The sequence below is a fragment of the Heterodontus francisci genome, chromosome 25 (genome assembly GCF_036365525.1).
Source record: "Heterodontus francisci isolate sHetFra1 chromosome 25, sHetFra1.hap1, whole genome shotgun sequence".
Classification (NCBI taxonomy): Eukaryota; Metazoa; Chordata; class Chondrichthyes; order Heterodontiformes; family Heterodontidae; genus Heterodontus; species Heterodontus francisci.
Window position 1 is genome coordinate 72,038,511 of NC_090395.1, and position 14,480 is coordinate 72,052,990.

At 43.8% G+C, this 14,480-nt stretch overlaps 1 protein-coding gene across 1 annotated transcript in view; it reads right to left on the bottom strand.

Annotated features, from left to right (window-relative positions):
* The window catches only part of LOC137384041 (uncharacterized), a 38,786-nt gene that overhangs the window by 3,540 nt on the left and 20,766 nt on the right, over window positions 1-14,480 (bottom strand). The window contains exons 4-5 of the mRNA XM_068057604.1: window positions 5,259-5,363; window positions 3,938-3,987 (exon numbers count right to left, since the gene is read on the bottom strand). Of these exons, the coding sequence (XP_067913705.1) occupies window positions 3,938-3,987; window positions 5,259-5,363 (155 nt within the window). The remainder of the gene's footprint in view (window positions 1-3,937; window positions 3,988-5,258; window positions 5,364-14,480) is intronic.

Below are 14,480 nucleotides of genomic sequence, written 5' to 3' on the forward strand. Positions count from 1 at the left end.
GAAGGGGGACCTGATTGAGGTATACAAAATTATGAGGGGCAGAGATAGGGTAGATAGGAAAAAACTTTTTCCCTTAGTGGAGATATCAGGGGGCATAGATTTAAGGAAAGGGGCAGGAGGTGTAGAGGGGATTTGAGGAAACATTTTTTCACCCAAAGGGTAGTTGGAATCTGGAACACACTGCTTGAAAGGGTGGTAGAGGCAGGAACCCTCACAACATTTGAGAAGTATTTAGATGAGCACTTGAAATACCATAGCATACAACGCTACGGGCAAAGTGCTGGAAAATGGGATTAGAATAGATAGGTGCCTGATGGCCGGCACGGACACGATGGGCCGAAGGGCTTGCTTCTGTGCTGTATAACTCTATGACTCTACGAATGAGCCTAGTGAACCTTCTCTGAACTGCTTCGAATGCAAGTATATCCCTCCTTAAAAAAGTAGACCAAAACTATACACAGCATTCTAGATGTGGTCTCACCAATGCCCTGTAGAGTTGTAACAAGACTTCCCAACTTTTATACTCCATTCCCCCTTGCAATAAAGGCCAACATTCCATTTGCTTTCCTAATTACCTGCTGTACCTGCATGCTAACATTTAGTGATTCATGTACAAGGACAAGGACACCCAGATCCCTCTGTACCGCAGCATTCTGCAGTCTCTCTCCATGTAAATAATATTCTGAGTAAGTGCAAACCTGGAGAGCAAAACTGCAAAATATTCGCTATCTTCGCATCTCCTACCCTCCGCAGGCCATTTCCCACCCCTACAATAATCATCATTTCTGATGGGTTTTAATCATTGCAGTCTATACCTATCCTTTCGTCTCCAATTGTGGGCATCGCTGGCAAGGCCAGGATTTGTTGCCCATCTCTATTTTGGAAGGATAGGCAGGAAGGAAAAGGAGGAGATGTAGCTTTGTTAGTAAAGGAAGAGATCAGTGCTGTAGTGAGAAATGATACAGGCACTGGAGATCAAGACGTAGAATCAGTCTGGGTAGAAATAAGAAACAGCAAGGGAAAGAAGTCCCTGTGGGAGCAATCTATAGGTCCGCAAACAGTAATTCCACAGTGGAGCACAGTATAAACCAGGAAATACTGGGGGCTTGTAAGAAAGGTACGGCAATAATCATGGGTGCTTTTAATATGCATATAGACTGGATTAATCAAATTGGCAAAGGTAGCCTCGAGGGAGAGTTCATTGAATGTATTAGAGATTGTTTTTTGGAGCAATATATTATGGAACCAACAAGGGAGCAGGCTATTCTAGATTTGGTATTGTAATGAGGTGGGATTAATTAATGATCTCATAGTTAAGGATCCTCTAGGGAAGAGTGATCATAGCATGCTAGAATTTCAAATTCAGTTTGAGGGCAAGAAACTAGAGTCCCACACTGGCATTCTCGAGTTAAACAAAGGTAATTACATAGGCATGAGGACAGATTTGGCCTTAGTGGACTGGGCAGGAAGACTAAAAGGTAGGACAGTTGATGAGCAGTGGCAGATGTTTAAGGAGATATTCAGTTCCTCCCAACTAAAATATATTCCAGAGAGGAAGAAAGATTCTAAGAGGGTGAAAAACATCCATGGCTAAGCAAGGAAGTTAAGGATAACATAAAGCCAAAAACTAAGGCATACCATATTGTAAAGACCAGTGGCAGGCTGGAAGATTGAGAAACTTTTAAAGATCAACAAAGGGTTACTAAAAAAGTAATAAAAAGAGCAAGGGTAAATTATGAAAGAAAACTAGTGCAAAATATAAAAACCGATAGCAAAAGCTTCTATAAGTATATAAAAGGTAATAGTGTAGCTAAAGTGAATGTTAGTCCCTTGGAGAATGAGACTGGTGAGTTAATAGAGGGCAACACAGAAATGGTGGAGACACTAAATCAGTATTTTACCTCAGTTTTCATGGTGGAGGACACTTGTACCATCCCAATAGTAACAGGTAATGCAGAGGTTATAGAAAGAGAGGAACTTAGAAAAATCATCATCACTAGGGAAAAAGTACTGAGCAAACTATTGGGATTGAAGGCAGACAAGTCCCCAGGGCCTGATGGCCTACATCCTAGGGTCTTAAAGGAAGTGGCAGCGGGGATAGTGGATCCATTGGTTATAATATTCCAAAATTCCCTGGATATGGGAAAGGTGCCAGTGGATTGGAAAAATGCTAATATAACGCCCTTATTCAAAAAGGGAGGGAGGCAGAAAGTAGGAAACTCTAGACTAGTTAGTTTAACATCTGTCGTTGGGAAATTGTTAGAATCCATTATAAAGGAAGTAATAACAGGACATTTAGAAAGTCAAAACGCAATCCATCAGAGTCAGCATGGTTTTATGAAGGGTAAATTGTGTTTGACTAATTTGCTAGAGTTCTTCGAAGATGTAACAAGCAAAGTGGATAATGGGAATCCTGTAGATGTAGTATATCTGGACTTCCAGAAGGCATTTGATAAGGTGCCGCACAAAAGGTAAGATCACATGGGGTTAGGGGCAGTTTATTAGCTTGGATGGAGGATTGGCTAACCAACAGAAAACAGAGAATCGGGATAAATGAGTCTTTTTCTGGTTGGCAAGATGTAACTAGTGGGGTGCCACAGGGTTCGGTCCTCGGGCCCCAACTATTTACAATATATATTAATGATTTGGATGCAGGGATAGAAGTTACTATAGCCAAATTTGTAGATGACACTAAAATAGGTGGGATAGTCAGTTGCAATAAAGAAATAAGAAATTTACAAATGGATATAGATAGGTTAGGTGAATGGGCCAAAATTTGGCAGATGGAGTTTAATGTGGATAAGTGTGAGGTTATCCATTTTATTTGAAGAATAGAAAGGCAAATTATTATCTAAATGGAGAGTGCTTCAGTGCAGAGGGATCTGGGTATCCTCGTGCATGAATCGCAGAAAACTAGTGTGCAGGTACAGCAGGTAATAAGGAAGGCAAATGGAATCATGGCATTTCTTGCTAAAGGAATAGAATATAAAAGTAGGGAAGTGTTGCAGCAACTGTACAAGGCATTAGTGAGACCACACCTGGAGTATTGCGTACAGTTTTGGTCCCCTTACTTGAAGGGAGATGTAGTTGCATTGGAGGTAGTTCAGAGGAGGTTCACTAGATTGATTCCAGGGATGAGGGGTTTGTCTTATGAAGAGAGATTGAGCAGTTTAGGCCTTTACTCTCTAGAGTTTGGAAGAATGAGGGGAGATCTAATTGAGGTAGATAAGATGATTAAGGGGATTGACAAAGTAGACGTAGAGAGGATGTTTCCTCTTGTGGGGCAATCTTATGTTCTCTAGTTGCCCTGAGAAGGTGATGATATTGGGCTGTTTGACACACTGAGTGGCTCGCTAGGCCTCTTCAGAGGACAATTATGAGTCAACCATGTTGGTACAGGACTGGAGTCACATAAAGGCCCAGACTGGGTAAGGACAGCAGGTTTCCTTTCCTAAAGGACATTGGTGAACCAGGTGGGATTTTTTGACAATCCAACGGCTTCATGTCACTTTTACTGATACCAGTAATATTTTTGCTGAGTTCAAATTCTCAAACAGCCAATGATGGGATTCAAACTCTTGTTTTCTGAATTATTAGTCCAGTAACATAACCACTACCCATGCTGAGGTGGGCAATTATTTACCCAGTTTCTCTTTTGAAGGAGTTAATCCTTTCCTTCTCAACTTTTTAATTGCTGGTCTCACGTTAGATTTGTCCATTTTAACCTCAAGTTCTCCAAATCTGTGCTCACAGAACAACTCAAACAACTTATTTACATTAACCAGGTCTCTCAGCGGGTTAAGTTCCTGGATCAGGTTTTGGATTTGGAGGGGAGAATACAATTAAGGGGAAATCTTTTAACCTTTTCATTACTTGATGCCGTCTCCTTTAAACAATCAAACAGAAAGAAATTATATAATAGGTCATTCTCGTTTACCTCTTCCCCCTCCATTGTTCTCACTCCCTGGGAACCAGACGTGACCTTACCTGTGAAAGAAGCAAGCAGAGTTTGACACTGTTGCTGCAGCATTGAGGAAGGGACCAGCATTACATCCCTTAATGTATGGGGATGTTTTCCCATCACTTACGTATCACAGCTTGCACTGCTGGTCATATCCTGTAGCTAAGCAGTCTCAGATTATTAATACAGTTTTAATGTTAAAGTCTGGGATAATTCTGCCTTCCTGATAGGGACTATGCTCCAAGGGAGATCAGGTTGCAGATAGAGATCCAAGGACTGAAATTCCCAGGAGAGAGACTCCTGTACACTGCTTTGGCCACTCACTGCTGCAGCCCACACCCATTTCCCTGGGTGAGAAAAATTGAATGGGATAGAAAACGAGCTTCCTATTCAAATCTGCCCCATTCCCGAGCAAGTTAGGTTAAAAGTAACCGTGTTAACATTCCACATTGCGTCAGCCGTGGCTCAGTGGGTAGCAATCTCGCCTCTGGGACAGAGCATCATGGGGATTCAAGTCCCCACTTCACAGAGGATTAAGCACAACATTTGGACCGACTCTTCAGTGCAGTACTGAGGGAGTGCTACACTGTCAGAGGTGCTGTCTTTCAGAAGAGATGCTAAAGTGAGGCCCTGTCTGCCCTCTCAGGTGGATGCAAAAGATCCCACAGGACTATTTCAAAGAAGAGCAGGGGAGTTCTCCTCTGTGGCCTGGCCAATATTTATCCCTCAACCAACATCACTAAAAACAATCAGATTATCTGGTCATTATCACAGTGCTGTTTGTGGGAGCTTGCTGTGTGCAAATTGGCTCCAACTTTTCCTACATCACAACAGACTTCTATGGCAGTAAGATGCTTTGGGACACCCCGACATGGTGAATGTGCTATCAAGGTGAAAGTATTCCTTGAATCTCAGCCGACAGTCAGTGCAGTGCTGAGGGAGTGCTGCATTATCAGGGGTGTTATATTTTCATGAGATGTTAGGCTGAGGACCTGGTCTGCCTGCTGGGGTGGATCCCAAAGCTCTCGTGGCACTATCCCGGGAAAAGTAAGGATCTTATTTGGTATCCTAGCAAATGCCGCCCCCCCACCCAGTCAAAAACAGATGAACTGGTCAGTTGTTCATTTGCTGTTTGTGGGATTTTGCTGTGTGCAAAACACCTTATGCAATTCCCAGATAATCAGCGGTGACTTCAGTGGCTGCAATACATTTTCAGATGTCCTGAGAATGTGAAGAGCATTTTATAAATACAAGTCATTTCTTTTGTTAACTCTTCAAAGGATAATGTTACACTTACCCAGAACCTTTTGCTTCTTTTTGATAAAATATATTGCAATAGCAATCAGCAGCAAACCCAACACCGCAAATATCACCACTCCCACCAACACATGGCTCATATTGGCTGATGACAGAAAGAAAACATTTCATCAAACACTTTGTTTAAGAACGTAAGAAATAGGAACAGGAATGGGCCAAGCCTTCTCGAGCTTGCTCCATCATTCACTAAGACCATGCCTGGTCTTTGGCCTCAACTCCACTTTCCCGCCTGATCCCCATATCCCTTGATTCCCTTAGTGTCCAAAAAGCTATCGATCTCAGTCTTGAATATACTCAATGACTGAGCATTCACAGCTCTCTCGGGTAGTGAATTTCAAAGATTCACAACCCTCTAAGTGAAGAAATTTCTCTTCATCTCAGTCCAAAATGGCCGATCCCTTATTCTGAGACTATGATTCCCTTGTTCTAGACTCTCCAGTCAGGGGTTAACAGCCTCTCATCATCTACCCTGTCAGTCTTCTAAGAATTTTATTTGTTTCAGAGACGACCTCACATTCTTCTAAACTCCAGGAATATAGGCCCATTCTACCCAATCTCTTCTCAACAAACAACCCTCCCATCCCAGGACTGAATGTGTCCTGAACTTATTTAGAGACCCAGTTAGCTTCCTGTCACAGGGTGCAATCTTACACCACTCTGCTCTGATTCTAAAGTTGAGTGGGAACATAAGTGATTTCACTCCTGATTGCATTTGGAGATGGAAAGTGGGAATTACACTATAAACTTAGTTTCCAGTCTGCTGTTACATATTGCAGGCACGTGGCATCGGGTGTCACAGGACTGGAGAATTGGATTAGGAAAGAGAACACGAGGACATGTTTGATGGCTGTCTGTGTTAACCAGCTATCGAGTTCAAGAGCAAGTCATTCCCAGTCGCTTTACACAATGTAAGCAGACCCGCAGATGAACTCCTAAAGCAAATATGGTGTATCCATTTACTCCACCACACAAATACTTTCACTTCCTTTAAAAGAAACAGGGCAGTTAGAATATCGTGATCCAATTTAGCGGGACCTACTTAAGGAAGTTTGTTTAAGGCACGGGAGAGTTTCACTTCGATGTTATGTAGTTTGATGAGAGAGAGGAGACACTGAAGAGAGGAGGTTAAGAGATGTGATAGAGGTGTTCCAAATTTTGATGAGGTAAATTTGGTAAAACTGTTTCCACTGGTCAGCAGGTCAGTAATTAGCGGGGTATACACTTAAGATTGTGACCAAAAGAATAAGGGAGATCTTAGGAGAAACTTTTCTTACGCAGATGTTAGGACATGGAATGTACAAGCAGTAACACTGTTGGGAGCGTAATCTAGAATAGCTTTTAAAAGGGGATATTTTATGATAGGAGAAAGTGTGATTTGTGAGGTAAAGAAGAGGGGAGTGGGGCTAAGTGGATAGCTCTTTCAGAGAGGGGGTACAGGTGCAATGGGTAGAATGGTCTCCTTCTGCACTGTACAATTGCATTTTTGTAACAACAGACCATCTACATACAATGAACCAATTCATTGAGAAGGCAAACGAATATTGGTTGAACCTGTGCATTGGATATATTGGCTAGGAGAAGGCATTCAGTTCAGTGGAACACCGAGATTCATTTATAGCTTTAAGGAAAACAGGAATAAATGAGGGATATGTGAAGATCATAGAACACATTTACACATTTGCAATGGCCAGAATAAACATCGACAAAGATGTAACACAGCTGATAAATATTGAAAGAGGAATGAGACAAGGGAATACAATCTCATCAAAGATATTCACCACACAGCATATTCAAGAAGATACCCCGAGAGGAGAGAGGATTAAATATTGATAGAAAAAACTAACAGGTTTACACTTTGCAGATGATGTTGCATTAATTACTTCATCTATTAACGACTTGTAAGTACAATTAAATAACTTAAGTATTGCTGAAAATAGAGACATTTTGTCGAAGCTTTTCGTCTTGCACTCATTTTGGGAGACATTACCCTTGCAGGGTAATTTGAGGTAGACTGGGCACTTTTCAAGGCCAAAAATGACGGTCTTAAGCCCGTTCATAAGTTTGCGTAATATACAGCGAGAAATGATCTGATCAGGGTAGGCATTGTCACGCAGGATGCTTTTAATTTACCCTATTTCAGCCTCAAGCTTGCATGGTGAGAAAATGGCTCGGGCCCTATTTACGAGGTTGCCAATAAGGTCAATCTTATAGCACATGGAACTGTAACAATCCCAACGTGGGTATTGACCAAGGTTTGGGTAGACCGTGGTAGAGAACCCCTTAATAGATTTCTCAACCAGTACATCAAGGAAAGAGAGCTCATTTGTCTGCCCCATTTCAAAGGTGAATTTGAGCGCAGGATGGAGCCCATTAAGACGTATAAGGAAATTATTGCCTACAGCTGCGGATTCAAATATAGCAAACGTATCATCTACATATTGGAAATATGTAAGAGGTAGGAGGTTAGGTGTCACTCCCTCGAAGACACATTTCTCATGGAACCCAAAAAAGATGTTTACAAGACCTGGGCCTAGAGGAGATCTCATAGCAACACCATCTATTTGGGCATACATGGTGTTAAAACTGAACTCAGCTGCGCAAGTTGCCGAGTTCATAAGGTCAATGAATACCGATTCACGCAATGGTGGCGAGTCTAGATTGCCATGATATAGTGCTGTTGCGCAAACTTATGACCGGGCCTAAGACCGTAATTTTCAGCCCTGAAATGAGCCCAGTCTATTTCAGATTACCCTGGAAGGGTAATGCATCCTAAACATTTAAGCAACAGGAGAAGCTAGCTGTTTCTCGCTGCTACTATGCAGTAGCAACATGTGTGGTGTTCGCCACTAACAGGATGCTGCCGTCGAGCCAAAAAAAACGTCCTGCCTATCACACAAATGAGTAATGTGATATATGAATTTCAATGCCAGTGTGATGCTAGGTATATAGGCCTTACGTCCCGAAGTCTGGTGGACCGTATCAAACAACATGACCCTTCTGCTGTTCGCCGTATCCAACCAGCCCGTGCTTGCAAAACTCAAAACACACAGTGTCCAACATTAGATATGATTCTGCGATTGGACAACATTTGCTAAATAATCCTCAGTGTGCTAATAATTACGCTGAAAACCAATTAAAAATTGTCAGTAGGGCTCACAGTGTGGCGCATTTGCGCGTACTGGAAACTACATATATTAATACACAGGGCCCTGTGCTTTGCAGACAGAAAGAACATGTACACACATTGTGCCTGTTGCAGCGAAACAAAATAAGTGACAGCCATTCGCTGGTTTATTCCTCAGGGCAATGCCTTGACCAATCAGAATCAAGCTGTCTGGTTTAGATTTCAAACAAAGCTTGGCAGTTAACTGTCAGTCACCATAAATTGATGCATTCTCCAAGGCAATGCCTCTACCAATCAGAGTCCACTTGCCAACCAATCAGCACTCTCTTCTCATACAGTATAAATTTGCTGTTTCCCTGACATTGGTATTCTTGCGAGTTGTCCTGATGAGTGCAAGATGATAAGCTTTGACAAAATGTCTCTCTTTTCAGCAATACTCAAGTTCTGTACTACCAAATGAATACTTAACTAACTTAAATAAAGTGTTACGACCAGGTTAGAAAGGTGTCTCGGGGTCCCTTTCAGCCATCACCTGGTTTTACCGTAACAGGGTTTAAATTTTAAACAGATTGTGTTTTTAGCTCCCCCTTGGTGAATCCTTGTTCACCGCTTTCCAATTATAAGGCAAAGAAACCAGCACAAACAGGCTTTCTTAGGTTTAAAGCAGAAATGTTGAAATTTCTTAAACTTAAACTCTAATTCAGTTAACACCTACGGATACACGACGCGCCCACGCTAGCATGCATACGCGATACACACATGCAAATAGAGACAGAAAAGAGCAAAAGAAAAATAAAGTGGAAAGGTTTGAGATAATATCTGAAGAGCTGTTGTTACGGTTTTTCGAACTCACTGCAGAGTCCTTGATTGTAAGTAGATCTTGCTTTTTGTTGGGGCCCAGTATTCTTCTTAAACCTTGTTTGCTGTAGAAGACTTTTTCCTCTTGGGGTTCTTGTGTCTTCAGTGGATTCAGAGGCTTGTGAGAAAGAGATGGGAGCAGACAGGAGAGAGATCTTCTCAATCCAGGAGGAAACAGGCATTCTGCCCAAACTGTTTGTACAAATTGAAAAAACTCAGGATGCCCAGCAGGTTAGTCATGTGACTAGCTGGTTTGACCATGTCCATTTGTGTATTCGGTCATCTTAGCAGTCAACCTGGAATGCGAACTCCCCCACCTTCAACGTCTGGTGATCAAAAGTCCATTGTAGGTTGAATGTGTCAGGGAATGGCTGCTTTGTCCTTCCAAACACTGTCTGTTAATATGCAAATATATTTCCAGCCACAGCTGATCTGTTTAACAATTCCTTTCTTCACTCCAGTAACAGTTTAAAATCAATATTCATGAAAAATTAATGTGCCTCATTCTTGGCAGGTGGGGGAGAGTAAAAATATTGGACTGAAAATGCACAAAGGAAAAACAAAGTATATGATAAACTTTAAGACATAAGATACCGCAAAAATTGAAGACCAAGAAATTGAAAAAGTGACTGAATACAAATATCTGGGCCCAGCATTAAAGATGGAGAATTGTACAAATGAAGAGATACTGAGTAGGACTAGGGCAGGATGGAGTTGTTTCAGGAATGATGGGAATTTTATGGGGCCTGCAAGAGTGACTTTTGTGACAGGCGGGGTGATTTAATTAGGTGTGAGCTGATGTTTCAATTTCCCGACGGCGGGTTTTTTGGTCTGTATTTAAGTGAGTATTTACAGTAGTCACCTTGTACTGTGGTGGGTCGTAACTGCGGGTCACAGCTTTCCATACATTGGCTTAGCATGAATACTTATTACCCTACAAGCTTTTCACTTTAAGTCCTCCCTGCCAGATTAAGTCAGCAGTGAACGGGAATCTCAGAGCAGCCGGTTCATGTTTGCTTAAAGGTGGCGTGCACCAGTCGGCTTTGTGCAGCTGTGTCTGAGGTCAGTGGTTTTCCGTCTTGAACTCTTTGGCACAAGGAAGGGTAAGATTGGAATGGATGTTTGGCTCCAGTCTCGGGCCCAGCAAGGTTGGGGCTGGTTGGGAAGGCACTGGGGGGGGGGAGGAGACAGGGTGGGCTCTCGGGTACCTGGAGGTGCAGAGGAGGGAAAGTTGTTGTATCTCTGGTGTGTACTAGGTGTTGTTGATACTGTAGTTGGCTGGGGATGGGGTTGTTGTTTTTCAGAGAACAGTACAGTGACAGCCATGACTGGCCTAAAGGGAGGAGTTAGTGCTGTCCACGTCAGGGTACTTGGAATGAACTCAGGTACTGACTGATGGAGGATACGGTCACAGTCACAGGAGGCAATTGGACTCTGTTGTGGGGAAGGGCAAGACTAAGGGTTGAGTATTTGATATCATCATAGAGAGCGGAACGGGACTCGGCAATGATTTCTAGTTCGATTTTTGGAGGATCAAGGGTTAGAGTCGGCTTTTCGATGGTCATGGTGTAGGAACAGGAGGGAGGGATGGCATGTATAAGTTTATAGTTATGCGGTCCAAGGTAGTGGGGGGAGGTTGAAGGGTCACAGAGAGAAGGTGTAAGGTAACGTTGGGTGGGTCAAGGACGCAGGCTGGAAGGTGGCAGGAGGAGGTTGGAAGGTGTGGAAACTCACCTCAATTATCACATTATCACATTTTTCCAAATGATACCGGAAACTATGTGGCCATTCAAGGATTTCAAATCGATCGGGAGGAGATCAATGCTGGTTGGGTGGATTTCAGGTTGGGTAACCTGCAAATAATCTGCTCATTATTTCAATGTTAGGGCTCTTTGGAAAAACGCGGGTGAATTTTAACGCTGGTCTCTTTTCAACAGTTGCAAAGACATTGGTCACATACACCAAATTTGTCTCCTACCACGGGAGGAAGAGCAGAGGATGTGACTGAGGGGGGCTCTTGCAACTCAGCGGCTAATGCCGCAATGCCAGCAGCAGGCAGCACTAAAGGGAAGGCTGCTCAGAATGATGCCATCCAGGGAAGACAGGCGCTGGTGCGTCAGTACATCCTCAGGACAAGGACAAACTACCTTCAGGTGTCCAAGAGTCATTGCCAGAGATGCCTGAGGAGTTGGTCATTGAAATTTGTGCAATCCTTCAGCATTACCTGCAACTGCGTGGTTCTGGTGGGAATCCATAGCAGTTGCCCTCAAGATTACTGCTGCACTCAATTTCTTTGCTAGCGCTGCTTTCCAGGGCTCAACGGCTGACATATGTAGCATCTCACAGGCTGCTACTCACAGGTGCATCAAAGAGGTTACCAATGCCCTATTCTGTCGTGCCAATGATTTAATCTATTTCCCAGTAGACAAGGACAGCCAGACTGACCAAGGCAGCGGCCCGTTTCCCTAGAGTGCAAGCCATGTGGCACCTATGTGGCTATTATAGCTCCCTGGTACCAGTCAGCTGCATTTGTGCATCGCAAAGGCTTTCACTCTTTGAGCGTACAACTGGTTTGCAACCACGTGCAAAAAACCATGCAGGTCTGTGCTCGCTTCCCAGGGAGTTGTCATGACTTATACATTTTGAGCAACTCACAGCTACCATGAATTTTTAAAGCACCAGCCCAAGATGACATCTGGATCCTGGGTGACAAGGGCTACCACCTTTGGACACGGTCGATGACACCAGCGCGTCATCCGCAAAGCGCAGCTGAAGAGAGATACAACACTGCCCACTCAACTCACACACCATTGGCATGCTGAAAATGTGCTTCCGCTGCCTTGACCAGTCTGGAGAGGCTCCTCAATACACGCCACAGAGGGTGTCATGAATAATTGGTGTCTGCTGTGCCTTGCACAAATTGGCAAGGCAACGTGGACATATTTTGCATGCAGAGTAACAGGAGGAGCAGCGCTCCTCCTCCGATGAGGATGAATATGAAGAGCCTGATGAGGACAATAATGTGATGGAGTGTTTTATGGACGTTAGGGCCACGGAGAGACATGCGAGGGACATCACACAGAATCTCATCTTTGGATGGTTCCACAAAGAGTGATGCACTTACCTAATTAAAGTTCAAATACATGAAAACTCAACCTTGCAGAATGTTCACATCGTCCCGTGACCTGCTTCATTGCTGTAATGTAGAAACATACCTCGAGTAACATCAACAGTTGCACCTGAAGTGGAGATGAGCTTAACGCCCGTTCTGTTATGAACTTCATTGTAAACTACCTGCGTCTCCATGGTAATAGTGTCTGGCATCCAGGCATTTCCCCTGTAACATAAGATGCTGCACTGTTACAGCGCTTTGACTGGATTGGCACATCAAGACCAGTCCAAGTTGTAATGGAGCTGCAGCAACTACTATACAGGGATTGTAAGAGAGGGGCTACAGAACTTGCAGTGGAAGGCATGTCACTAAGGAATACTGCAAAAAATCTTCATGAAGCAAGCAGCTGTCGTTGAAGACTGAAGACACAAACATCAACTAGAGCAACACAATAGTGATTCTCTAAAATCCTTTCAAAGCATAAATGTGTGCCAGCCATAAGGCGACAATAATCATTATCCTCTTCAGATCACTAACTTTAAATGATCAACGAGAATGTACAAAAAAGTAAATCAAATAAATGTATTTCATATTATACTTTGTTTTTACTCTATCATAACCACCTGTAGCACTTTCGTGCTCATAGTTCCTTTATTTTCCTTTTTCTGCCACTATGTCCAGGTTCTACTCCGAGATTAGCAGCTGAGGGGAGGCAGTCCGCTCATTGCCCTGCCCCGTTGCCCTGGATGACAATGGCGGGTGTCCTCTGGAGGTATGGGGCCTTGAGCACTCCATCCTACTGGGGGTCTCCAGCACCGGTGCTTGAGTACCCCCCTTGGGCTCGCCTGCTGAAGATGAGACATCGCTTACCCTGAGGTTGTCCTGACAGGAAGGCCCCGGGGCAGCTGGCACGTGCTCTTCCTCCATCTGGGTGCATGATGATACCTGCCTGTCTCCCTGAGAGGAAGGGGCACCCAGTGGAAGGTTGAGGTTCCTCGTCCCCCTCTCGCTGAGCCACGGCTCCATTGAGCCCATGGCCACAGCGACGGAGTGCAGGTCAGAGAGAGTATAGGTCACGTGCTCAACCAGGCACCGGGAGCTTACCAAACTTTCCACTGAGGAAGCCATATGCTTCTATGCCTGGGACACGGCAGTCATCACGGCTTGCATGGACTCCTCCATGGCACACGCAAAGCCACATATTTTCCTTCTGATTTCTCTGCACTTCCAGCAGACTTCCTGTAGCCTCAAACAGCGGATTATCATCAGCGTGGGGCTGAGCAGGGGCCTGGTCACCAGCAGTCCTCTGATTGTCAGGGGGCCTGGCTGGTACATGCTCCTTCAGCTGCTGCGATGTGTCTGTGTTATGCCCACCAGAGTGTGACCCTGATTCTAATCTGAAACCCCTCCCATGGACTGTGTGGATGTATCTACACTGGTGGAGGTGGGCGAAGAGGCAGGTGACGGTGCACCCTCTGGGGCATTGGTGGTATCTTCCCCAGAGGCAGTGGCTTGTTCCTCGTGGTACTCAGCTGGTCGGGTGCAAAACAACCAGAGACACATTAAGCATCATTACATCATGAGGTCAACACGTTAACACACATTTCTCCTGTGTTCACATATGGCTGCAACAATAAATTTAACACTTCATCCTTACACCTTAATGATCCTGCCTCACCATCTGAATTGCTTGGCCTCCTTGCTATCCAGGCAACCCTGCAGCCTCCTCTGCTGGTATCATTATTGTTTCGACCGACTGCTCAGGTCAAAGCCCCCAATCAAAATATACAATTCTGATTGTGGTGGGAGAAACGCACTGTTGATTCAGTCCCATCTCTCCACAGATTGCCTAACATATCATTTTAAACTTTCCAAATTAAAGAAAGACCCAAACAAATTGTACCATCTATTAATTCCTGAATGAGGCTAACCAAACCAGGTGTCTTTAGATCAACAAATTAACTATTTAATTAGAAAAACTAAATTCTTAAACACTACTAAGATATAAACAACATTTAAAATAGAAAAAATTAGCGTCCTTGCATATTTATCCTCCTGCTGAAATGAAATCTTCCAATGTGGAATAGTCCAAGGTTGCTTGAAGTCCT